Below are 27,984 nucleotides of genomic sequence, written 5' to 3' on the forward strand. Positions count from 1 at the left end.
TCGGCCCCACCATGAGAATAGCTCTCTCTAACTTGCTAACAATTTTTTCCTTCTTGATTTTCTCCTCAATGCCTAAGGCCCTTTCTTCTTCAAGAACATAAAAAACATGTAGCTCTTCCAAAAGGATCTTCTTGTTCCTTTCTACATTTCCAGACACCTCCTCGTTCCATCTTTTTATATCAATTTTCAAGGCCTTGAGCTTGCTAGCTAAAACAAAGATTGGTGAAACTTGAAAATGATAAGAGTCCCACCAGTGTTTCACCTTGGCCACAAATCCTTCACACTTTAACAACATGTTTTCAAATTTGAAAGACCTACTACGCCTTAGAACGGTACCACAATCAAGGAGGATTGGGAATGATGTAACCAAAGTCTAGGGAGCATCCTCTAGGATACAGTAGGAAACTGGGCTTCCCAAACCAGAGAAATAGAATTTATCAATCCTAGACCAAGCAAGAGTCCCAATTATTCGACCAAGTAACAACTCTGCCAACAAGCAGTAAGTCAGTCATGCCCTCATAAAAAATGAAGTCAGCGAACTCCATCATCGCAGGGCATAAACGAGCTTCTCCCTACCTTTCACTGGGGATAAAGGTAACATTAAAATCACCCCTACACACCAAGGCAAATTCCACCAACTAAGCAAGCCAGCCAACTCACCACAAAGAGTCCTTCTATCCCTGATAGAATTGGGAATATAGACACCCGCAAAAGCCCAGAAGGAAAGATCTTCAACGTTTCTAAAGCTAACAATCAAGGCGAATTCCCCCACACACTCATCTATCTACTCCACCACCCTTCTATCCCACATAATCAAAATACCACCTGAAGGCTGAAGCCCCGCTGGAGTCTAAGCAACACCAATCCACATGATAACAACTCCACAAGCATCGCACAACACTAAGAGACATAACTTCAAGCTTAGTTTCTACACCTCATTCCCTGTCATGTTGCAAGAAAATAAAAAATAAAAAAATAAAAACTTAAAGGCCCCTATCTATGCCTTTTCCACAGCTTAAATTGTCACCTTTGGCATCATAATTGATGGAACACTTGAATCTTCTTAGCTCCCTGCTGCATCAAGAGAGAGAAGTTGAGTCCTCAAGACGACGAGACTTTGGCATCATAATTGATGGAGCACTCGAATCTTCTTAGCTCCCTCTGCTGCATCAAGAGAGAGAAGTTGAGTCCTCAAGAGGACGAGACTTTTGAATAACTGACAGAAGAGCCATAAACTGCTTCTCATGACCCACACAAGAGATCCCCACGAACAGATAAGTCTCCTTCACACTTTGCCAAACCCAATCCGAGTAGTCAGAATTGCCCAACATAATACAGGGATAAAAAGACAAAGGTGAGTAGAGGACCTCCCCAGTCCCATCCAACCCATTCAAGTGGCATATAGCAACTTCTTTACCCTTCCCCACCTTTTGTTGTTCACCCCCTTCGCAGCCATAACCAAATCTGAGCTAGCTTGCACAAAGCAGACGTTAGGGGAAGAAACCTCCTCAGAAGAACAGGCAATATCTTTTTTTTTTTATACCCATACACGACAGATAAATAGGCCAACAACCATTCCCATCCGGGAAGTTAGAATTAGCAAAGAATTAAGGAAGAAAATCTCTCTCACTCTCATCCACCTCCGCCTTAGTGCCGGCGAGTGGGTGGCGCATGAGTCCTGATTTAGTGTCTAGTATTTAGATAGTTTTGTTCATGGATGGTCCGAGGAGGTGGTCCGTGGAGTCCAAAGTGTTTGAGGTGCTGATTAAGGGAGGAGCATCAGGGGTGAGGATCTTGGAAAAAAGCAAAAGGAGGCATAAGTCTATTTTCCTGCAGAAGGACGAACTGCTGTTGTTGGTGCGGATAGTGGAGGACTTAGTGGTAGTGGAAACCTCAGAGGTATTTTGGGATCAATCCAGAGCAGGGTATCCACGGATTATTGCTCAGAAATGTTCCAACAGACATGGGCCTTTCCTGACAATAGAAGAATTCGATGGTAGGCATAGGTGTGGTTCAATCATAATTCCAGAAGGAAGATATGGTCAAGGTTGGGAACGATTCATCAGGGAGGTGTGTATCGCGAAATCATCTCTTTGTGCGGGAAGGGAGGACAGGGAGGGGAAGAAAGATAAGGAGGGGGTGGGAAGAAGAAGCTTCACGGAGGAGTGTTTTAATTCTTTTCATGAACCAATTGCTAGGGTGCCTAGTTGGTTGAAAGAGGTTTCTGCCGAGAGGGACAAGCGAGAACGTGCTTCTGTCAACCAGGGGCCGGGTTCGCTTTAGGTCAATGCCCCGGTGAAGGTTGTCGGTGGCGGAGGGGAGGGCCCTAAGAGGACCTTTTCTGCTGTTGTGGCGGGAACGATCAACCCAAAGGAAGGGGAGATGTCGGGGAAGATCAATAAAACTCCGACGAGTTGCTCATTTCCGGTGAGTGTTTGGTGTCCCTCGGAGGAGAAGACAGCTTCGAAATTTGGAGCAGATCACGTGAAGGAAGGGGAGAGGGATGGCTGCCACGATGCACAGTCCCTCTTTCGTGTAAAGATGGAACTATTAAATGTGAAGGAGTCGTTGAACAGGCTACAAGGGGAGGTAGAGTTGGGTTTGGAAAAGCTAGATATTGTTTTTAAATATCTAGAAAGTCAGAACACTCTACCCAAGGCGGGAGGCGTTGGTGAAGGTGAACAGGTATTAGGGGTCATACACACCCTAGGCACGGCCCAACACAAGTCTAAGGAGTGGCCCAAGTCGAATCAAGGACAGCCCAAGCAAGAGTTCCAGACCTACTATAGGAGGAAGAAGCCTCGGCCCAAACTAGGCTCCAATCTCCATAAGGGCCCGGTTATCTTGGCCCGGCCGTTGCAAGCCAGTGTGGACAAGGAGTCGGAGGCGAGGACTTTGGAGAGAGGGGAGGGGTCGCGAGCTGGAAAGGAGCCGGTGAGAACGCTGGACGACACGCAGGACTCCTCGGCAGCCGGTCCCAGAGCTCCGGCGAGCGTCATCGGCACTGCTGAACCTTCTCCAATTCTCGCCCACGATGATCAAGGTGTTTCAAAGGGTGGGTCGAGTGGCTCTGGTTGGGGGATTTTGGGGGAGAAGCCTGTAAGGTGGAAGCCGTTGGAGTGCTCTGGGGTGTTGCTGGAACAGCCTTAGGTGTGGAATTATCAGGGTTCGGCTTGGTGGAACAACTTTCGGGTGGTTCTGTGATGGGTATTCTGGGCACGGCACCGGGGGTAAATTTGGGCTGAGATTCCCCTGCAGTAGTGATATCCTCGACCCAGGTGTCCCGTGTTCCAAATTCATTGAATGAGGATCTGATGGAGGGTCAAGAGAAGGTTTTCACTATCCAGGTTTGTAAAGAGGTTGGTTTATCGTGTGATGGAGATGAAAGGAAGCTCAAAGCCACCATTGGGATGCTTATGACTGATCAAAAGGACAATGAAATGGAAGAGGAGGATACATTTGCAGACAAAAAAGGTGAGAGAGAGCAAACTAATTTGCAATATTCGGTTAATTTTTTGGATTATGCTGGGAAGGAGAGGATTAAGAGGAGGGTCAATCGAGTTAACTCATGAAGCTCAAGATTATTTCATGGAATGTGAGGCTTGAATGAGAGGGTGAATTTGTTTAAAAGCTGGAAGGCAGATTTAATTTGTTTTCAAGAGACCAAATTGGATTGTATTTCAATCAGCTTAGTGAGGAGTGTTTGGGGCTGCCCGTATGTGGAGTGGTGCTATGTTCCTTCTCGAGGGGCGTCGGGTGGCATTTTGCTCATGTGGGATAAGAGGGTAGTAGAGAAGATTGATGCTGTTTTGGGCATTTATGTGGCGGATGGTCTTGTTTGGGCGTTCGCGGGGGTGTATGGGCCTAACAGAGTTAATTCCAGACGTCTTCTTTGGGAGGAGCTGGCAGGGGTTATGAGCTGCTGGGATATGCCGTGGTGTATTGGTGGGGACTTCAATGTTACTCTTTATCCAAGCGAAAGATCAAGGGGAGTTTATTCTCGAGCTGCCATGAGGGATTTTGGTGAATTCATTTCGAAGCAAGGCCTCATGGACCTTCACTTAGTTGGGGGGATCTCCACTTGGTCCAATAGTCGCTCTTGGTCTAGGCTTGACCGATTTCTAGTTTCTACGGATTGGGAGGTTGGTCATCCGGATCTGCGACAAAAGAGGATGCTTCGGGTTTGCTCCGACCATGCTCCTATTATGCTAGAGAGCAATTTGTTTTTGGGAGGTAAAAGACCCTTCAAATTTGAGAATATGTGGCTAAAAGCGGAGGGTTTTGTGGATAAAGTCCGTAGTTGGTGGGACTCGTATGATTTTCATGGCACCCCGAGTTACATCCTTTCTAAGAAGCTGCAAGCCCTCAATTGGGACATTAAGAGATGGAATGACCAAGATTTTGGCAATGTGGGGGTGATTATTAAGGCTTGCATGGATGATCTTAAAGCTCTTGATAGGGCGAAAGAAGAGAGGGGCTTATCTACCGAGGAGATTGAGAGGAAAAGGGTGCTTGCCAAGGAGCTAGAATCCTCCCTCCTTCAAGAAGAAATCAATTGGAGGAAAAAATCTAGGATCCGTTGGTTGAAAGAGGGGGACAAGTGCACGAGATTCTTCCATCGGATTGCTAATGCCAATCGCAGACAGAATTACATTGAGTCATTGAATATCAATGGCTCTATATTTACGGATCAAGAGGCTATTAGTAATCATATCACCAACTTTTATGAGTCGCTTTTCACGGAGTCTCTCAGTTGGAGACCGAGGTTGGATAATCTTCACTTCGACAGATTGGATGTTGGTGAGTCCTCTAGTTTGGAAGTTTCTTTTGAGGAAAGGGAGGTATGGGAGGTGGTTCAAAAAATGAATAGGTACAAGGCGCCAAGCCCGGATGGTTTTTCTATGGCTTTCTTCCAGGATTGTTGGGAGGTGATCAAAAGGGACATTATGCCTGTTTTTGCGGAGTTCTATGATAGAGGTAAATTTGAAAAAAGCCTTAATGCTAGTTTTTTGGCTCTTATTCCGAAGGCTCAGGGGGCTTCCGATCTGAAGAACTTCCGTCCTATTAGCCTTGTGGGGGGGATCTACAAGATTATAGCTAAGGTGTTAGCCAATAGAATGAGGAGAGTTATGGATAGGGTCATATCCAATTCTCAGAATGCTTTCATCAAGGGAAGACATATTTTGGATTCAGTTCTTATAGCCAATGAATGTCTTGATAGCCGTATCAGAGAAGGGGATCCCAGCCTCTTGTGCAAGTTGGATATGGAAAAGGCTTATGACCATATGAACTGAAAGTTTTTACTCTATGTGTTAAGAAGGTGCAGCTTTGGCGAGAAATGGTGCTTATGGATTGAACATTGTATATCGTCTGTGCGGTTTTCAGTTTTGATCAATGGCTCTCCTTCCGGCTTCTTTGAGAGTTCGTGTGGGGTGAGACAAGGTGATCCCCTCTCACCTTTTTTATTCATCTTGGTTATGGAGGCGTTCAGCAGGATGATTAATGTTTCCATCAGCAGGGGTTTCATCAATGGTTTTTATGTGGGTGCCGGAGAGTCGGAACGGGTTGTTGTTTCTCATCTTCTTTTTGCAGATGATACATTGGTTTTTGTGGGGCTTCTCCTGACCAAATCAGATTCATTAAAGCCCTTCTTATTGGCTTTGAGGCGGTTTCTGGGCTAAAAGTAAATCGAGCCAAATCGGTTTTGGTCCCTGTTGGAGGTGCGGGTGAGGCGGGTGAGTTGGTTGGCATTCTGGGTTGTGGCACCGGTTCTTTGCCTTTGAAGTATCTGGGTCTTCCTCTTGGGGCTTCTTTCAAGCTTTTGGCTATTTGGAAAGACATGATTGAGAAGATTGCTAGAAGGTTGGCCCCCTGGAAACGCTCGTATTTGTCCAAGGGAGCTAGGCTCACTCTCATCAAGAGCACTTTATCCAACCTTCCCACTTACTTTTTGTCTCTCTTTCCTATCCCTATCTCCGTGGCGAATCGCATTGAGAAGATTCAACGGGATTTTCTTTGGGGGGGGCTCAACGATGAGTCTAAGATCCACTTGGTTAGCTGGCACGAGGTGTGTAACCCGATTTCGGAAGGCGGTTTAGGGATCCGGAGTCTGTGGTTTTTTAACCAAGCTCTTTTGGAGAAATGGTTGTGGAGATTTGCCAATGAGGAAGAGGCTTGGTGGAGAAGGATTTTAGTAGCAAAGTATGGGGTGACCCGGGGTGGTTGGCGTTCTAAAGTTCCTGGTGGTTCGCATGGGGTGGGGTTATGGAAACATATTTGCAGGGGTTGGAGTTCGTTTCAACGTCATTTCAGATTGGATCCTGGCTTGGGGCTGAAAGTCAATTTTTGGGAGGATTTTTGGTGCGCCGATTTGTCCCTCAAGGAAGCTTTTCCCGGCCTTTTCAATATAGCTAGCAACAAGGCTGCCTCCATTGCAGACATCAGGGAGAGTATAAATGGTATGATTCATTGGAATGTTACCTTTATTCGAAGAATTCATGATTGGGAGGAGGCGGCTTTAGCCTCCCTTCTCTCGCTCTTGTATTCGCTCTCGTTGCGAGGGGAAGCGGAAGATCGTATGTGGTGGATTCCTTCTAGAAAAGCGAAGTTTGAGGTTCACTCCTTTTACAGGAAGATTGTTCTTACAGAGCCCATCCATTTCCCTTGGAAAAGTATTTGGCGCACTAAGGTTCCTTCGAGAGTGACTTTTTTTGCTTGGTCAGCCGCCCTTGGGAAATCCCTTACTTTGGACAATGTTAGGAAGAGGGGCATTGTGGTGATTAATCGTTGTTGCATGTGTGAATCGGAAGGGGAGTCTGTGGATCATATCTTTCTTCACTGTGGGGTTGCGCACTTTTTGTGGGATGTTGTCTTCTCTCGGTTCAACATGTGTTGGGTTATGCCTAGAAGCGTCAAAGAGATGTTAGCTAGTTGGTGGTCGGGTGGTAAATCTCGAAGCGCGGTGGTGTGGAAGATGGTTCCCCTGTGTCTCATGTGGTGCTTATGGAAGGAAAGGAATGCTAGATGCTTTGAGGATTTGTCGAGAAACCTTGAGGACATTGTACATTTCTTTTTGTATATGCTATATATGTGGACTGCAAGATGGCTTGCTCCCATAGAGATCAATTTCCCTAATTTTCTTTTTATGTTTTCTTCTTCTTTCTCTTCTTCTTAGTCGCTCTCTTGTATACTTCCTGTGTACTTGGGTTGCGCCCCTCTGCGCTCTTTAATGCATCATTACTTATCAAAAGAAAAAAACAATCATTCCCATCCAACCTTGCCGCAAAGACTATCCTCCCAGGGGTGAGACCGATCAGCCACGATACCGCTGACCAAGTCCATTTTCTTTAAAACTTTGTATCTTTAGACAATTGTTTATGTTTCTTCTTTGTCTATTGGTTATAGTGATTTCCTTACCAGTTTTGCTTCTTCTAGCTAGGTGCTTCCTCTTGTATACTTTTGGTGTACTTTGGGGTATCTTACGCTTTTAACGAATATTATTGATTACTTATCGAAGAAGGAACATAATCGTAAATGAAAAATAGAAAACATATTAAGGAATTACGCCGCATGTCTGAACTAACATTTAGACTAAGAATGCTTGCATGATTAAACCAGTATAAGGATGGAACGTCTAAAATGTAAGATATATAATATAAAATATTTCCAAGTAAAAGCAAGAGTATCTAAATAAAATAAAACATGAAGTATTAGGCCACCTACAATACAAATTGAAGAAACAGTTGAAGCTAACCTGTCTAAAAGACCTTCCTGCAGTACAACCACAATACCATACTTCTTCAAGCAAGAGATTCCAAATCCCTTAACCACCCCAGCAAGTCCAAAAGCTGCTCCACGGCGTTCCCCATACTTGTCGCTCTTCATCAATTGATCCAACAACAAAGAAACTAGAGTGCGTCCATCATCCTAACGTGAGAAATAAAAAATAAGTTGGCTAAAGAAAAAAATAGGTCGTGCTCAATACAAAGGTTTAAATCATTATATTAGATAATTTTGACCTTTGGAGTAATAATAAAAGATAAATTCAGAATGAACAGAACTTGAGGTTGAAAAAATTACGTCCTGAAAAAGTAACAATATCACCCTATTGACATTTTACTGCACTGTTCAAACACCAACACATATAACCCCTGATTGGAAGTGAAAACCATGGTACAGTTTTTTCTTCTTTCCAAACACTTATGTTGGACATAACTAACCATGTCTCTACTCATTACATTACCTAAAGACCAGGTAAAGCTATCAATTAAGCACAGACAGCAACAGCTAGTCATGAAATGTTTTTCCTATTAAGCAAGTCCACTTATGCCATGTAGTGACAAATAAATGTAACACCAAAACCTTTTCCCTGTCAACAGGAACCAATATTTAGTGGTATGCCAATATTTTAAAAAGCATCTAAATTATCAGACTTAACTGCATTATGAGTTAACAAGGAAAGTTAAAGATTTCAAGTAGTATCTATAATCTCCCTTTTTACATACTTGCTTAGATTGCATTAATGGAGATAGGCACGCAGAGACAGCCCGTTGAACAGCTTCTGATGGAGTGTTTAACACATCCAACAATTTCTCAACAACAGCATGAACTTTAGGATCATCCTGTTCAATAAACATTATTTTTAATGTTCAGGGTAAGTGTTTCAAAAACCAACTTATTGCAACTAAAGCAGAAAACCACAACAAAAAAAAAAAAATTGTCAAATTCCACAAAATAGTAAGCTTCACACCTTTGCCAAATGTTTTGCCAAAGCTCCAGTGAAGATAACCACACCCTCACGCACCAAATCATATTTTTCTTCATCTGACGCCTAAGAAAGAAAAACAAAGGAATTGAAAGGTTCTGAATTACTTTTATATATGACTGCAGTTATGCCTGCCACTCAACAAGGGATATTAATACTATGGGAACATAAGCATAGCTCCGATTGCTGTTTGAGCAAAAACATTTCTAATAACATCACACCCCGTATTAAAAAAATATAAATAAAACATAAATAAAAAACATTTCTAGTCACAACAAGAACTAACCGTTTTGTTTAAGTAGTTCTCAAAAATTGGAAATAACAATGACACATTCTCCCTCCCATGCTTGTCAATGATCAGGATACCAGCATTAATCATTCTACCTCGAACATCTGCATTAGGATCAGCCTGCATAATCAAAAGCATCATTTTAATATACATTTTCGCTTATGATAACGATACTTCTAAGCCTTGAAGATGATTCCAAACAAACGAAAAATAAAACTTAATAAACTAATAATGAAACTCTTACACAGAAAAGACTCTTGTTCTTTCCTTTTTTGCGACAAATAATTTTTTATAAGTAATCAACATACATCATTAAAAGCCTAAGGAGCCCCTAAGTACACAAGAAGTATAACGAAGCACCTAGCTAAAAGGAGCAAAAAGAACAAAAAAATCACTATAACTGATTGTCAAAGGAGACACATAAGCAATTATCCACAGATACTAAGATCTGAAGAATAAGGACTTAAAACTCCTCCAAAGTCATCTCATGGTCCTCAAAACTTATATCATTTCTTTCTCTCCATAACATGCATGTTTTATCATTTGCGACAAATAATAAAATATTTTAAATCAAGAATACATGCATTGGGAAGAATAGAGTAAGTTTCATGCTCCGAGAAGACCGTTGGAGATCTTACCAATGCTCGTGATATGAGAAATGTCATAACAACAGGAAGGTCTTTGGTTCTCAAAACATCAGCAGCAGAATGTAAGGCCAATGCTATTCCTTGTCGGCCCAGCCAACCCGCATCAATATTTTCATCTCCAAATGCAGCATCACGGATATACAAAGAAAACAGAGTGGAAAGAGACTCCTGAAAAGGTCAACAAAACATAAGAAAACTATAATGTTAAAGCAGGATTGAAGATGTATAATTAGACAAACCTGTATACAATCAGGGTTTTCATCCAAAGCAGCAGCTAATGCCTCCGCAGCAGCCAAGCGCACATTATAATTACAATGTGAAAGCGCTTTGAACAGTCCTGAATAGTCAGTCCCATAGGCATGCCCATAGCGATCCCATATATCCTCTGCAGCTTCTGCAATTGACTGAAACAAGTTGAACATCAAGATAACAATGTGAAATGAGTTATGTGAAGGAGCAATAAAAACTTTTTTGATTAAGTGAAACAATATAAATTCAACAAGCAGAAAAACAGGAATACTGATGCTGCAAAGAAATGTTTACACTGAATACAAGAAACAATCATCAATTGAAATAAAATTAATATGTCAAAATTAGAACTTCACATAGATCACATATAATGAAATCAGAATTCAATAGCCCCAACGACTTTCTGGACAAAGATTTATACCACAGACAGGATCAGCATTTATTCACATCTATTGAGGAGGGCATATTGAATAAGCAGAGAAGTATGGAAAGTGTTAAAGTTCCAAGTTCCAGATAATCACCTTATATTTTAAAGCAAGTGCAGAAAGAGAAATGAAAAGAATTTCCTGCTCTTATCAGTAAAATTGCAAGCTAAGATCCTTTTTCCAAATTTTTTAACTCAGCAAACCAAAGGCATGCATAAATTTCTTCCCATGATTAGCGCATGCTCAAAGAAAGTAGATTTAAAGAGATCCAAACTTTTTAATTGTACATTTATTCATTATAATTTGCATTACCCTGTACTTTACTTCCAAACAAGTAGTAATATGTAACTATACGTATATACGCATAGTAATTAAGCATCACTAGGACTACTAATTCCTAGTGATGCCTCTGTGTCTTACGTGGAAGATGATCCCTCTGTGTCTTATGTGGTGTATATGGAATGAAAGAAATGCTAGATGTTTTGATAATTCCACTAGGACTATAGAGGAACTGACCCATTTTTTCCTCTTTACTCTTTACTCTTGGACGGCCGCTTGGCTAGCTCCTATAGAGATTAGCTTTTCTGATTTTCTTTTTCATTTCTCTCCCTCTTAGGCGCTCTCTTTTTATACCGCCCGTGTAAATGGGTTGCGCCCCTTTGCGCCTTTGCTTTATAATACATTTACTTATCAAAAAAAAAATTAAGCATCACTAGTAATTAAGGAATGCTAGATGCTTTGAGAACTCCACTAGGACCATAGAGGAATTGACCCATTTCTTCTTCTTTACTTTGTATTCCTAGACAGCATCTTGGCTTGCTCCTATAGGGATTAGTTTCTCTGATTTCCTTTTTCGTTTTTCTCCCTCTTAGGCGCTCTCTTTTATACTTCCCGTGTATGTGGGTTGCGCCCCTCTGTGCTTTTTATATCATTATTACTTATCAAAAAAAATTAAGCATCAACTTAATTATTGTCAATTTTATGATTTTTACCGACCATAACAAAGAGAGATTTCTTGGATAAGAACCAAATCACCAAACCAAGTACCATATAGAACAAGTAACTAAATATTTTCTAGAACAAGGATAATAAGCATCCATATAAGGGTCATCATCCAATGCTGGTCCCACCTAATTGGAGTTCATATATCAAACAAAGCAGAAATCATACAAGGCTTTAACCAGTCCTACAATAACATTTTTTTACAGGTTTAAATGTCGCCAAAGCCTCTTTGAAGCACATAAGGCATCCAGTTACATAAGACTTAGCCACTCTCATGCTCCATCTCAACTCCTTTGGCAAGAAGTTACCACCCGTTGCAAATGACACAAAATACTTAGTTGTATTCTAGGTACAATTAGTTCCATCTTGCTTCGTAACTGATAATCTGCATGCTTTTGACGTTCAACTCATGTTTTGGATGAAAAAACTAAATCATTTTTTCAGAAATAATAAACAGCTCATTCTGTAACTGAACATATATCTAACCAATGATGACGAGAGAGAACAAAAGTAAAAGTATAGACAGAGTACCAGCCAGATTGACTAAAAACTTTTAAGAGGGTTTTAGACTTCAAATATAACTTTCCCTAACAGCATCACTGGAACCACATAAGAGTTCAGGAACTTATCCAGGAATGAGAAGTGTTCTGGCATGCAATTTCAATCAATATCGAGCTCTACTAGAAAAAACTACAAGATATTCTAGATTATAAGCAAACCAACAAAATCAACAAAAACACAATAAAACATCATCTTAGAATCTAAGCACAGTGCAGGGAGCAATATAATGATGACTGCATTGGACATGATAAACAGAGGAAATGATCATGATGTACATAAAGAGTAATGGTAGAAGTCTCTCTTGTGTCTCTCCAATAATGAGGTGGCTTTTAAAATCATAATTTGATCAAAATTCAATAGTGATTAATTGCAGGCCCAATGGTAATTTTAAAAGCCACATCGTTCTTTTTTTATCAAATGGTGATTTTAAAAGCCATATCGTTCTTAGAGGAACACAAGAGAGACTTGTACCATTACTCGTACATAAAACATGATTAAGGAGCCAGCAAACAAAAAAATGATTATAGAAATAAATACTCAATTATTGAATAAAAAGTTCAGCCCAACTGTTGACAGAACACAAACAGAAATATTCAAACCGTAAGAAAATAAAAAGAGTACTAACTGACTGCAATCCTGCTAAACCTCACAGAGAAATTTATTCTGAATTATGGGAACGACAATTAGCAACCCAAACCTTTTCGGGATCATGTAAAGCAATCCAAATGCTGGTTGCAACGTCAACATTCTCGGGAAGAGAACGGCCAGTTACAGCTGGAATGCATTTAACAGCATTTAAGCAAGCCATTCTTACATGAACATCCTTTGCATAAACTCCATTTAGAGCCTGTTAACACATTGAGAGATTGCATAAGCAATAGTATAGCCAAACACATTACAGGAACAATGTAAAAAAGAGTTTTAAGGTACATACAGGTGCCACTTCATTGGGTTGCAAACCTAGACTCAACTCATTTAACGCAGGACAAATAGATGCTTGATAAGCTGGAACAACACCGAGAACATGATAGAGAACCTGCAAATCAAAAATTGCACAATACAGCAAGCACTAAGTAACCAAGAAATGAAAGTTACATTATTCTGTGCGTGCATGTTTTTGTGTAAGATAAAAATGAAATTTTGGATATGTAACTGATAGCATTCGAAGTCTTGGAAGGGGTAATAAGGGATCCATGTGCAAATAAAGAATCCGAAGCACGTCATCATGCAGTCCTGTCTTCTTGGAGGATATCAGAATCCGCTCAATTATCTGATAAGAAATTTAAGAATTAGTAAAATCAAAGCTCACTGAGCTGGATCAGTCATACATGATGAGTAGAAAAACTTACTGGGAAGACAAAAGTAAAGGAATCTACAGGAAGAGGTCCAGATTTACAAGACACTGACAAGCCATTTATTATTCGCTCAAAAAGCCCCAAGGATGGTCTATCATTAGCTTCTCCATCAGTAACTAATGGAATCAGATCCAACAAAACGCGTTCTTCCTCATTCACAATTAAGCGTAAAGCTGTAGCAATGTCAAGGGCCCAATTACAGAGAGGCAGAGCAGTGCATCTAGCCAGCTTCACCATTGTTTCATAGGCCACTTCACTTACTATTGGTGACCGTAATAAAGGATCAACAAATCTGACCTGATATAACATGAAAAATTAGGGCTTATACAGCCAAAAAGAAGGGGACATTCTCAAGAAGGAAAACAGAAAAGAAAAATATATATGCACTTACAAACATATTTATATACATATATAAGAAATAAACTACACGAGATCCAAGGGGAAAAACATAAGAACTGGACGAGTATATACCAAAAAGAGTGACTGATGAACAGGGAGTAGATCGCAGGTTGAAACACAGAGAAGTATATGCACACTGGAACAATTGTAAAATCAAATTTTAACCCAAAATGGTAATCTGGTGTAAAGGGAGCAATTTTCACATAGTTCATGGACTTGAACCAGACAGAGAAGGATCATCATGACAAAACACGCACTCTTGTCAAAGCCTCAGGCAGATAGAAAGCTAACTTGAATACTCAAACTAAAGTCACCATAAGCATCTAATCACCGAGTTCTAGCTGACCTGCAACCATGGTTTTCATTTTCTATTCTTTTCGCTTTTGGGTGGAATCCTTTCATTGTTTTATCAAGTACAGTAATATCTAGGCAAATATTGTTGTGATCTAATGCAGGTAAAAAAAAAAAAAAACTTTTACAGATATGGGACGAAAAGAAAATAGCAGCCTTTTGGTACCGTAATATCTAAGCAAATATTGCTGTGACAAACAGTTCAACATGTTCATATCTACATACACGTATTATTGGTATCTGCTTTGTTAACAATCGATGAGGACTCAAATTTTGGTCAGCACTTAAGCAATTTAAAATGGTTGGCAAAACTTCCAACAGCTCTACTGCTTGTGGGTTGCACTAAATTGAGAACCTTCTTTCCAAATCAAGCCCCAGTCCAAAAGCTATATATTATTATGCAACTACCCAAAAAGCAATAGTTGGAGGCGAGAGCGATAGGATGAGATTTTTTGGAATTCTCAGATTGAATTCTAAAAATGAGAGACAGATCAGGTGTGGGTTTTACATGCTCGGAGCACCCGGATCTCACACCCCCTCTTCCATTCCCTGTTCGAATTCCGTAAATGGGTCCATTTGGACTCGATGTGTTAATTTTAGATAACTTTAGCAGCACCTTCAAAACGTGACTGTTAGGTGCTGCTAATCGAGAAGAAGTCAATATAACAGTGTGTATATGCTCTTAACCCATAGAATAACTGGCTAGAGTAAGGATTTGCAAGCAGAAACAGAAGGAAAAGAGTTCCATGTGGTGAGAAAGAGAGGGAAAATAAAGTAGGACTGCTGATAACAAGAAGAAAAAAAATGCTGCTGTAAAAACAGTTGGGGCGTCCCACCAATCATCCCGTTTTCGAGAAATTTGGACAAGAAATTTCAGATGATCTTCTTTTCCAGAGATGAAGGATCAAGTGCAATGAAACTGCCTCATTGTACGAGATTTGAATCCCTCATCCAAAGTGAACATATTGAAAGATAAGTCACACAAGTCTTGCAAATATTTCCAAAACCAGAGCAGACTCTGGTCTTCCCAAGACTATAGTGCCTGAGAGGAATGTTAGGTTTATGAGCTATTTCTAGAAAGCAAAGTGTTACACGGTTATTATGAAGTTGAAATTCTCCACCACCTACCATCCCCAAACATATAGCCAGGCTGAAGGAGTTAATCGAAAGTAGGAAACCTTTAGAGATGTCTGGTGGGTGACAACAATAGGAATTGGGATTTGACTCTTCCTACAGCCAATTTTGCATACACTAGCTCTGTTATAGGTATATACGCATGAGTCCATTTGAATCTGAGCATTGTTGTAAGCCTAGGAGACCTTTAGACATTTTCTCGATGTCCCCACGTGCTAGAGTTTCTAAGTCAGTCTACACATTTGCACGAAATGTTCATGACTTGCATAATGAGATCAATACACAAATTCAAGAAACAAATGCCCGATATAAAATTGAAGCTGATTTATGTAGGTGTCTCAAAGAATTCAACATAGGGGATGATTCCATGTTCCAGATTAGATCCGAACAGTTTCCACTTGGATTCGTTTGAAAATTGCAAGCTCATAGTGTTGGACCTTTCAAAGTGTTGTCATGGGTCGGACCAAATGTGTATGTCATTCATGTTCCACCCGACCCTTGTATTAGCTCCACATTTAATGTAGAGGATCTAGTAGCTTATAAAGGCCACACAAAGAATATATGATCCTTTCAAGGACCCGTCTCCTGTCCTCAATACCAATCCTATACTTGATCCCATACAACCATCCTTTTCAAAGGCACATAAAGAATATATGTGTACTCCCTGTGTACTTGGGTTGCGCCCCTCTGCGCTCTTTAATGCATTATTACTTATAAAAAAAAAAAAAGAATATATTGATGCTATTTTGGATGAGCATGTTGTTTTTGCTAGGGATGGAGGAGTTCAACATTTTGTAGTTCGTTGGAGGGGCCGGCTAGACTTGGAATGCACACGGATCACCAAGGACATGTTGTAGCATCTTGATCCTAAACTGAAGGGGTACTACCCAAGCTGCCAGGAGCTACACTTGACGGGGTCAAGTTCTTCCCAGTGTTCCCACCCTAAAAGAGTTGGTATGGACATTTGATACATGACACTAATTACACATGTTTGGACCCCCAACGTCGGAGGATGACCCAAGCTATGACTTTGTGGGTGGGTGATTGAAGACTGGAGATTCTTATTTTTGGCACTTTTGATTATGTCACATTTTATTGTTATGTTATTTTATTTATCAGCCTTTAGGTTATGTTTACTAAGTTGGGCCTTATATTATTTTAAAGGGCTACTGGCTCCAGGGAAAATAGGGTAAGGATTTGTGTTAAAGTCTATCTAAACCTAATTTTTTATTGTTATTTGCAGCTTTTGGTGATTAAACAATGAATTGATGTCTTTTCTCCTCCTTTGTCTTCTTCTTTCTTTGGCTTCTTTCTCTTCCTTTCCCACTTCTCCTTCTTCTCTTCCCCACTTCTTCTCTCCCCTTCAACTTTCTTCTTATTTCATTGTCGTCCGATATCATTTTTACAGCCGAAAAACCCTAGGGATACAGGCACTTGAATTCTGCAAATTCGAGCAATCTGAAAACCAATCTGATTGGATGCCTTAGAGCATGTTTGAGATTGCATTAGAAAATAAAACTTTTACAACCAAAACGTAGCTTTTTAGAAAAAGCTTCATTTTAAAGCTTTTCTCAAAAATGTGTTTCGGCCCTTTTTAGAGTAAAAAAGTCAAATATGTACTTTTGGAGACCAAATAGACCAGCTTTTTGTTTGACACAATTTTCTAAGTAGTAAAAGTACTTTTTAAGCTCTCTAACGCAATCTCAAACACTCTTAATAGTCTGACAAAAAGAAAATCATACCTAGAATTAAACCTTAGACCAGGTCTAGCATGCACTTGTGGCTCGGAGCATGTTCTTGTTTTGATTTGTCCCCACCCATGCCTGGGTGTCGGTTTGTACTCGAACTAAATAAAAGCTCCGCCTGGTAATCAATTATGAATCGATGTAATGAAGACTCTTTTAAAGAACAGGCGGCATTCCTCAAGTGGACCCGGCAAGTGGCGATCGGCATCCAAGCTTTACTAACTAATAAGGGTGAGGGGCCAGCAAGTGGTGATTGAAAAACTCACCAAATATCGCAGACCGGGATTTCTACAGATTTCAGACCCCTGAAAGTTAATATGGTTGGACCCCTTATCGATATGATCAAGAGGAGTGCTATACATGGTTTTTAAGCTTAAGAAGTCTAATTTCAGGTGATAATAAGATTGAAATTTGGATTAAATTGAAACAGTGAGATTAAAAACGAATAGAGGCTGCTGGAATTCTAGCAGTGAGGTCTCTGGGTTAGGCTAAAGTTTAGGACTCATAAGACCTTATCTTGGCTCGACGCAAAGCTCAAAAGAATGCTCTTTCAAAGAATTAAAACCCTAGGTAAAGATCATAGAACTCCGCACGGATTGACCGTGCCGATTGAGCAAAGTCAAAACAGCTCTTGCTGAAAATTTCAGAAAATCCAGCATTGTATGTCACTGCTTTGGGCAATGGTAGCAGATCGATCCAGTGGAGTTTAGGGCTCATACCACAACCTAAAGAGAGATCTTTCCTTGTCCTAACAACCTTAGAAAACTAAGACTCATAGCAGTTGTATAGACTGCATGGCAGAGAGATAAGTGAGACCTGTACAGTTAAGGTCTCAGTATGTCAGGTTAAGGATATGATGAAACATGTTGTGAAATGATTAGAAAACTGATTTAAGCTTTTTTGATAAGTAATAAGAAGTTTTATTAAAAGCGTAAGGCGCCCCTACGCACACTAGAAGTATACAAGCGGGAACGCCTAACTAGAAAAAGAAAAGAGAAAGCCGAAGCTCACCCACAAAAAACCCCAACAAAAACCCTCAAGAAACAAATACCCAAAAAATCCCTAAGCCCTCAAAACCACACGAATCGTTACTTCACAATAGAAAACTGATTTAAGCTTTTAAAAGGAAAGATCCGGATCTGAAGCAGAAAAGTAAAAATGAGATATTAAGGCTTAGGAACAGAGAGGGAAAACAAAGGAATAACCATTAGGGTTTAAAAATTAGGGTAAACACCCTTTTGGTACCTTGGTTTTAACAACTTTATTTTTCCCACCTAGATTTCATTTTGTGTCACATATGATACCTAGGTTATGGCTAAATACTAAAGTGATACCTCTGTCAATCTTCTGTTAATAAAACTAACGGATTTCCACCCCTTTTGCAATTAGGGGTGACCGAATCACCCCCAAGGGCCTTGTGGGTGATTCGGCCACCCCCATACCGGCCCTAGGGCCGGTTCGGCCACCCCTATTTTTGGCCAATGGGGCCACCCTCTAATTGCATTTGGAAGTGAAAATCTATTAATTTTATTAACGAAATATGGACGGAGGTACCATCTCCGTATTTAATCATAACCTAGGTCTCATTTATGATACAAAATGAAACCTAGGTGAAAACAAAATAAAGGTGTTAAAACCAGATACTAAAAAGGTATTTAACCCTAAAAATTATTATGTGTACCATTAGAATGTGATTATTAATCATTATTCTTTAAATTCTTCTAAGCACCAGAATAATCAATTTTGGACATCCAAGAGGTAAACGTAAATCAGTAAGAAGTTGAGGTAAGTGGGTTTCATTAAACTAACTATTTTTTATTACAAACGCCCAAAGTGTTTATAAAAATCAAGTTTTGAAATATTTGCATTATATAATGTTTCATGAAAGATTGTATTTGATGCATGAAATTGGGTAATTCAAACCGGACATAAAATTTCCTCCAAACCAGTTTGGAAGAAATTTCCTCCAACCCACTCTAATAAATGTCAAGTGTCCTCTAACATGTGAGATGCACATGTTTTCTTTAACATTCTTAACAGTAATTTACAACCAAAATATTGATTTTTGAGGAACTCAAACATATTAGAAGACAACTTAGCATTTATTAGAGTGGGTTGAAGGAAATTTCCTATCGAGGAAATTTGTGTCCATTCAAACCTATCATTTTATGATGATATGCAAGTAAAAGAATGATGCATTGTTTTTTTTTTTTTTTTGATAAGTAAAGAATGATGCATTGTTACCATGATTTTATACATGAAATTTTCTGTTCATGATTAGGAAAAGTATGTACATACTATAAATGATGTTTTAAACGTTACAAAAATGTTATGCATGTGATTATGATGGAAAAAATGTTATATATGATTTATTTTCTCTATATTGCATTTATGGTGAGTGTCTTAAATGATTGTTAAAAACCCCAAGGCAGAGTGAGGAAAATGAAACAAAATTTACAGTGCTGTCAGTATTAAGGTGAGATTTAGTGCACCCACACTGAAGAACTTTTACATGAAAGTGTGAATTTTAAGGATAGTTTTCAGAGGAGCTAAATGAAGAGGAATTGTTAATAAGGATCTCCATTCTTCAAATGACGCTCTTTCCTCTTATCAAAGGAAGCATGAGCATCACCAATGTTGGATCGCATAACCCAGTCATACAAGGTGTAATATGAAGACGAGTGAATGGCCAAAACAAGTTCTCATGAAAAAAGTTTTTATGTATAACTCATATATGTTATATAAAATGTATTTTATCTTGCCTATTACTCTTTTCAAAATGTTAAATGATTATTTAATATGCAAAAAGTTTAACATGTCCTATTGTTGGGTTGACACTGCACACAGTTTAATCATACTTACTGTCAACTCACCCCTTCATTATTCCCAACTTTCAAACAGTGACGGGGTTGGTATAAAGGATTACGCCACCCCTCAGTTGGGAGTGGCTGCACGAGCCACCCTCCAGTGGGGGGTGGCTGCATGAGCCACCTCCCGGAGGGCGGCAGCCACCCCTCCACATCTTTTTTTTGCTTTTCTTTTGGAATTTGTTTATTAAATTTTTTTAATAACTAAAAAATAATTTTTTAACATCAGGCATGGGATGTCGCAAAACTGCTTGTGTGGCATTAATCCCGTTAATGCTATGTAAGCAGTTTTGGACAGGAGTTAAAGTGAAAACCCTAAGGAGTTAAAATTTGGATTTAAAAACCGAGGGAGTAAATTGAAATTGCGCAAGCACATGAGGAGTTTTAACCAAATTTCCTTTTCTAAATTTTTTTATAAGTAAGAAGTGAACTATACACTTGTATTTTTTCAAAATAAGCATGTTTAGTATTTGTTTCTTTGAAAATAAAACCAAACAATTTTGTTAAGTGGGCCCCACATAATACATTTTCTCAAATGTGAATCCTACATAAAACGACTTCACATCCACCAAAGAACACTTCTCACATTTATATCACATCAAAACACTTTCCCAAAACCAAAAATCACTTTCCAAAACCAGTATTAAACATACCCTATACTATTAATTTATCAACAAAAGAAAGATCAAGATAGGCAAGTGAGACACAAACCAGGGAAGGTAATTGACTGTGTGCAAATACAGGATTGGCAGTGGCCATCTCCCCAAGAGCTCTCAGCACCAAAGACAAATTTTTCTGTATTTCTCGAACCTTCTCACGTATAGATGCCTCCTCTCTTAGCAGCAACTCACGTGCCTCTTCTTTTCCGGTCTTACCCTTATCTAAATGGATCAAAATGAACCCCAAAAAAAAAAGCATATTATGAAAAATTACTAATGCTAGGAAAACGAATTAGACCAAAACCAAAAAAGATGAAACAGTAACATGCCAGCTTTCTTTGTTGCTTTCCCAATATCCTTTTTCCCAACACCAGCAGCTTCTCTACTAGCCGGTTCTCTCTTTGCTGAATGATTAGAACTGATATGATCCTGGGAAGAAATAGGTATAACTAACACTGAAAAGAGGGGGGGAAACACAGAAAATAAAAATTAACAAAGAAGAAACTCTAAAAGAACCATGTCATCTTGGTCTTCATACGTCCGAAAACGACCCTTTGCTTGTTTTGTGTTCTTAGTAGCAACGGACTCTGCAACATAAATACCTTGCTCACTGGAAACCGTTCCTTCAGGAGTATGAAAAACCTGAAACGTTACGAGAAAAATGGAAGCAGATGTCATATAATCTCAAAAATATTAAAACACAAAAATAGAGAAGATGCTTAAAGAAAATGTTACTTAATGCAAAGAAAGAAAAAACCAAATATGAAATGGGCGTACTTTTAGTGTTATGGAACATGTTTCCTTTTTGAAGTAGAGAGCACATTTTAAAGTAAAGAAGAAAAGGAAAGAATATACTTAAAAGAAAAACCCAATGAGAACCAAAAAAAAAAAAAACTTTACAAGAATGGTATGACAAATTGTAGAATTATAAACTGGAAAAATTAAAGCCTTCCAGAGAATGATATCCAGTAAATTTGAAGATTTCTGATAAATTAATACCATGTTTTAGTTGATGTAATTTGAACTCAACTCAAAAAATTAGCAATCCAATTATAGAAAGATATCTTGAAGGACAAGGAGACACTATATGAAGCCCAAGAATTACCCAGGCATACCCTCACCTGCAGAATATAAGGTCTACAACTTTCACACGCACCAAAAATTTACCATAAAATTCATCATTGGTTTTCGTTGACCTTGAGCATTAGTACTAAGAAAAATTACACAAGCTCAACGTTACAGTAACCACAGAGAAGGTAAAAGCAACTGAGTTTCCAACACTTGATATTATCAACTTATGAAGTACTAGAGAACATTTGATGAACTAGCACCTGCAGTAGTGCCTACCTATAGGCTAGACTGGACTTCCAATGAATCTGCTTCAATGCCAAAGGTTACTAGATCCGAGGACAATGTCCATGGCACAAATAAGTGACTACTTATTCTCAAAACCATGTTTTTAAGGGCATCTTCTCAACTTCTTTACTAGCATTAACTCCAGACTAATTAATTCTCTTTCTCCCCTCATCTGAACTCAATTAAGGTAAAAGCAACTGAGTTCCCAACATTAGATTCTATCAGCTTATGAAATAATAGAGATTTCCACGCACTAGCACTTACAGTAATGACACCTATATGTCACCTATAGGCTAGACTGAGCTTCCATCCTAGGACATATTCCTTAGCACAATCTATTTATTCGTATAACACTGTTTATAAGGGCATTTTCTCCATCTTCTTCACTAGTGTCAACTTCACACTTACCAATTCTCTTTCTTTTTTGATAAGTAATCAAATTTTAATAAAACGCAAAAGGTGCAACAGAGGTACACATGAAGTATACAAGACATACACCTAAAAAGAAAATGAAAAATTATTAAAAATAATAATAATAATGAAAACTAGAAATATGAAAACAATCATAGGCAATCATCCAGTGGTAAAGGGTTTGGTGGAAAAAAATTACTGCACTTAGCATTCTCTCTCTAGCACAATGCCCTCAATTTTTGCCTCCAACTCGCCTCCTCCATAGAAGTTATAACACCACGGTCTCATATTGGATAGATGAAGTAGCCACATAGAGTGTGGTGGTTTATAAAGATAGTCATAAGTGCTAAGTCTCACATTGCCTAGTTACTAGGTGAAACTACGCTTTATAAGGAATTTTAGAGAAGCTCCAGATTAACTAGTCATTTTGGAGTGATAACGTAGATGTGGCCATCACTTTTTCCTGGATCGTTGCAAATGGTATTAAAGCCACCTAATAACTTCAGGCCATGTGGTACTGAAACACTGCATGATGTGTCCCTAACGAGGACATTAGGAGTTTAAGAGGGGGAGTTTGTAACACCATATTCCCATATTAGGAAGATGAGAAGTAGCCCACATAGAGTGGGTGATTTATTTTTTATTTTTAATGACAAGGACCCCCTTTAAGACAAGGCCACTTCATGTATCCATCCCTACCGAGTAAACCTCGAACCTGTGCAAAGCGGACCCTAAACACAGATCGAGTAACACTCCGACTTTTTTTTTTTTTTGATAAGTAATGATGATATAAAAAAGAGCGCAGAGGGGCGCAACCTACATACACGGGAAATATAAACAGAGAGCGCCTAGGAGGGGGAGAAATGAAAAAGAAAATCAGTTAAAATATTCTTTAAAACACTCCGACTTTACCGGTGGGATAGCCCTAAAGAATTGTTTGCACCCACATTGCCTAGTTACCAAGTGAAATTGAACTTTATAAGAAATTCTAAGGAAGCTCCAAATTGACTAGTCCTTTTAGGGTGATACCGCAAATATGGCTAGCGCTTTTTCCTGGGTCATTACAAAAGCAGTCCTCTCCAAATCACTAATAATTAGCCTTCCTCATTTTCTCCTAATCACATAAAGTTATCTCTTCTTCAATAACATCAAGACCTTGTAACTCGTATGGAAGAAACTTTTTGTCTCTCTACATTGTCAAACACCTCCACATCTACATACAATTAAGATCTCGACAAAGACATTTCAGACATAATAATTAACCTTTAATAGAACTATGAACAGTGACTAGAAGTAGACCAAGAGATGTAGGAAGCTAAGATGAATTTTTGGATTTAATAAAATATACCTCGCTTTTTACAACACATAGCCTCATCTTAAACATTTTAAGCAGCAAGTTTACATATCCAAATATAAATATTGCCCCCACAAATACGTTGGGTGAGTCAATGGCCATATGCCGATCTCATCACCTATATTTTGCACACATTTTCTCCATGTCACTCGAAAAAACTTATATCGAAGGCGGGGGTGTTAGTGTGTGAGTGTGTGAGGAGAGAGAGAAAGAGAGAGAGAGAGAGAGAGACCAAGACTAGGCCATTTAACCATAAAGCAACAGAAAAACGCCAAGGACTTTGGGAGATGCTCAATAAAAGCCCATTGCACCTTCCACTATGACCAACAGATGGTGAATAGAAGCCAATCACAAAGAAAAAAAAAGGGGGGGAAATACATTTTACCCCCCCCTGAACTATCCACCCATTTGCATTTTTAACCTCAATGTTTAAAAAGTGAAACTTTACCCCCCAAACTTCCAAATTGTTGCAATTTGCCACCCCTTAATTTTTATTTTTTTAACTTGAGATGGGCGCATTTTGGGAAAAAAAATCAGAATAGTCGAATTGCAACAATTTGGAAGTTTTTTTTTTGGGGGGGGGAGGGGAAGTAAAGTGTCACTTTTTAAACATTGGGGTTAAAAGTGCAAATGGGTGGATAGTTCAAGGGGTAAAGTGTATTTTCCCCATAAAATGATATTCAATCAATTAATGGTAAAAGAGGAGATTCTATCCTATAAATGCACAACAACAAAGCACAAGTTGTCATCTCACTTTCAAAGCAAACTAATATCACCTCCTCAAATGACAACTAATGACTTCCGCACACACAATTAAAGGAAGGAGGAAGCTTGCTAAAGAAGACAATCATTACAGCCAAATTACATCCTCCACATATCTATTGTTCCACAAAAGTATGTTATTGCAACATTACACAACAAACAGCAATCATTTCCGACTGAAGGATTTTTTTTTTTTTTTTAATAGGCAAGGATTAAAAGCGTTAGGTGCCCCTAAGCATACAGGGAGTATGCAAAAAGGACACCAAAACAGAAAGAAAACGAAAAAACAACAGAAAACACCTGCACAACCAAAAAGATAGAAAAAGCCCCACCACAGAAATGAAATATCATCATATCCAATATGTTTTTTTTGTTTTTGACAAATAAATGAAATATCTTATCATATCTAATATGTTAAGAGAACCGAAATTGTAACATCAAACATACAACGTGACTTTTTTCCTACAGTGATTCTCATTTCATTTATCCCAAATCCAGCACAGTTCAAGTAGAAAAGCCAGAAAAATTTACCTGAACATCATTTTCCGAAAGCATATCATGTGAATAACGGTCTGGAAGATTTTGCAAATGCTGGCATGAAAAATAAGCGCTAGTCAGCTGTCAGTAGAGGAACAGACCTTTAACATATCATTGGCCCCATTTAACTAATAAATCTTAAAATATAGTTCATTTAAGCAGCAAACCTTTTCAAATTCTATATAGGTATCTCTGGGTGTTATAGTCATCAATGTGGAAAATGATGATACTGCCGCTTGGCGTTCAAGGGGATTAGCACTCATCAACCCCATTGGTCCCAATAATCCCTGCAAAACAAAACCAGCAAGTGATCAGCCTTTGAAAACAACAGGAACATCACTGCATAAAAGATGTAGTTCATAGATGAAATTATGATCATCATAAGATCAAAATTTATAAGAACTTTCAAACAAAAAACAGCTGAGTCAAACAAATGAAAAGGAAATACCTAGAGCATTTGACATGTGCATGTGCGTAGTGAATTACAAGAATCTTATGCTGACCATCAACTACCTTAGACGCAAAGATACAGATACAAAATACAGATACGATACAATACTAACTCAAAATTACATCAAATGAAGTGGCCCGAGCTTTATGGAGTCTGGTTTTCTCTCTTTTTGCTGCTACTTGGGTCATGCCTAGAGGAGTGGTAGATTTGTTAGCCTGTTGGCATGGTCAGCAAGGCAATATTTCAGCTAAGGAGGTATGGCGAATTGCACCACTATGCATCATGTGGATTATTTAGCAAGAGCGGAATGGAAGATGTTTTGAAGATCAAGAAAGGTCAATGGAAGAGCTCAAAAAGTTGTTTATTCAAACTCTATTCCATTGGGCCGACACTTTTAGTGTGCCTCAATTTTCTACTGTGTCTCAATTTTTATCTTTATGCTCTTCTTTCTACCTTTATTAAGGCCTTTCTTTGTATATTTCCTATATACTAGGGTTGCGCTCATCTGCGCTTTTCAATGAATCACTTATTTATCAAAGAAAAAATTACATCAAATTCTGAAAATCTAGAATAATACAAGTATTTTTTATTAAAAATGTAAATAAACATATGCATATTTATTACGCTAAAGCTTTTGTTAAAGGATAATTAACAAACACCAAAAATATATGAAATTATACATGAATAATAAAACTTACTTAAAAGATATAAATGAAGTTTTTTTCTTTTTTTTTTTTTTTATAAGTAATAAAAAGTTTATAAAAAAAGCATAAGGCAGCCTTAAATACTCAGGAAGGAAAACCAAAGCTAGCCCACAATAGTCTCCCAAAAGAGAATCCTTTTTGATAAGTTCCCCCAAAAAAGAATCATCAAACCCAATGAAACCCTATAACCTGACTAGAGCCACTACCTCTAGCTCCCCAAAGAAACCCTAGACCCGCAAAATTGTCCTACCTAAGCCCTAACTAGAGCCACTGCCTCTAGTGTCAAAATTAATGGAGCATTGCAAATTTTTGAGCTCCTTCTTCCCCTTAGTATTTGAAACAGAAGCCCCATCTTCAATATACCGATCCGATACTTTCCAATAGCTGACAAAAGATCGTTAAATCTTTTCTCGTCACCCCCAAAAGACAATCGCAAAGTGGGAGCGACTTTCATCGCATTAAGCACAACCTCGGAATATCCCTCAACCCCCACCTCTCCATTCTCTCCAAACTTTGTCGACTTAGGAGGGTGACCAACGATCTGATGAGGATGTTCACCGATAGAGATTGAGCAAACGCACGCAGCTCTCGAGACCCTAACAGCCCCCTCCATTGGCGTGGCCGCCACAGCCTCGACCATCAACTTCTTGTTAAACTTCTTATTCAGATGCGCACCTAAATCTTCCTTAACCTTCCAAAAATACCTCAGATGTGACTTGGACTCCGACAACACAGGATGGTGGAGTCTTATTGTTACGATAAAAGCCCCATCCAATACCCATCCTAAACCAAAACAGACAGGGAAAGGGAGGGGGGGAGTGATGCAGGGGCTTAGTGGGTTCGCAAAAACAACAAAACACAAGAATCACAAAACCAAGAACCAATCATGGAATTAAGGTAAAAGGGATAGAAAACCAATCTTCGGGTGTTTCTTATTGATAACTGATCAATATTCATTAAAAATTAAGGCTCTAGACGGCCATAACACATATTTATACTACCTAGACTCCTAACCCTAATAAAAAAACTAAAAGAAAGTCGGTTTACAAAAATTTGCCACAGCCAGTTCAAACTAGTAACAAATTTCAGCTCATCCCAAGTTCAATTCGAATTGAGATTTGGGACACGCACTATTGCAACTCCCTGAATCACATTGTTACAAGTTCAGTTTGAACTGAGACTTGGAACGCGTCTTTTTATTGTCCAACTCTATAGACTCCTCTTTGCAGCCCGTTTTAACCAAGTAAACATTGGAATTGGCAAAACTTCATGAAACATGACTTTGTAGGCCTTCAAAACAACTTTCCAACGCCACCAAGCTTCCTTCCATTTGATGTCAGAATCATGAGAAATGACCTTTTTTTTTATATAAAACTAATAAGATGGTAAACTGCCCTACATCGTCCTCCCTAAGTTGGAGAGAATTTGTCCTCAAATTTCGATGGTTCTTGCCTCAATCCTTCAAACCCCAATCAATCCCTTTCAAACCACTCTTATCAAGAACAAAACAACTTGATAGCCAACAAGAAATTCCACACATTTAATCACCACAAGATTGTGAATATCATCTTGAAAACTCTTCACATATACTTCATTTACCTTCTCCAATTTTCACGCACCATGAAAATCTCCCAAAAATGATCAACAATCTCTTCCTATTTAAACATAAAATTCTCCTCCACCATATAGGCATCGTCAAACATTATTATCAGGAGAATTTGATAAAGCATTGTCTACCCCAAGGAAATCCACAAAACTGATTTCTTCAACCCCCAAATGAAACTTGTCAACTTTAGGGCTTTCATCAAACTCATGAAGTATAGCACTCTCATCAACAAAATTTTATGTGGAATCCAAGAGACTTACCTCATTCAACCGATTTTCTTGATTATATGACAAAGAACTTCCCACAAGATCTTCATCATTAACAATGGTATCATAGGTTGGTTGAGAATCCCACGA

At 38.9% G+C, this 27,984-nt stretch overlaps 1 protein-coding gene across 2 annotated transcripts in view; it reads right to left on the reverse strand.

Moving 5' to 3' along the window:
- The window catches only part of LOC132172146 (protein ILITYHIA), a 56,541-nt gene that overhangs the window by 17,685 nt on the left and 10,872 nt on the right, over positions 1-27,984 (reverse strand). For both annotated transcript variants that reach the window (XM_059583597.1, XM_059583596.1), the window contains exons 14-28: positions 25,035-25,154; positions 24,862-24,921; positions 20,964-21,089; positions 20,777-20,876; positions 20,500-20,669; positions 13,287-13,589; positions 13,091-13,207; positions 12,872-12,973; positions 12,635-12,784; positions 9,940-10,104; positions 9,692-9,868; positions 9,051-9,173; positions 8,750-8,830; positions 8,505-8,621; positions 7,754-7,926 (exon numbers count right to left, since the gene is read on the reverse strand). In XM_059583597.1, the coding sequence (XP_059439580.1) occupies positions 7,754-7,926; positions 8,505-8,621; positions 8,750-8,830; positions 9,051-9,173; positions 9,692-9,868; positions 9,940-10,104; positions 12,635-12,784; positions 12,872-12,973; positions 13,091-13,207; positions 13,287-13,589; positions 20,500-20,669; positions 20,777-20,876; positions 20,964-21,089; positions 24,862-24,921; positions 25,035-25,154 (2,084 nt within the window). The remainder of the gene's footprint in view (positions 1-7,753; positions 7,927-8,504; positions 8,622-8,749; positions 8,831-9,050; positions 9,174-9,691; positions 9,869-9,939; positions 10,105-12,634; positions 12,785-12,871; positions 12,974-13,090; positions 13,208-13,286; positions 13,590-20,499; positions 20,670-20,776; positions 20,877-20,963; positions 21,090-24,861; positions 24,922-25,034; positions 25,155-27,984) is intronic.

Source organism: Corylus avellana, chromosome ca2 (assembly GCF_901000735.1).
Source record: "Corylus avellana chromosome ca2, CavTom2PMs-1.0".
NCBI lineage: Eukaryota > Viridiplantae > Streptophyta > Magnoliopsida > Fagales > Betulaceae > Corylus > Corylus avellana.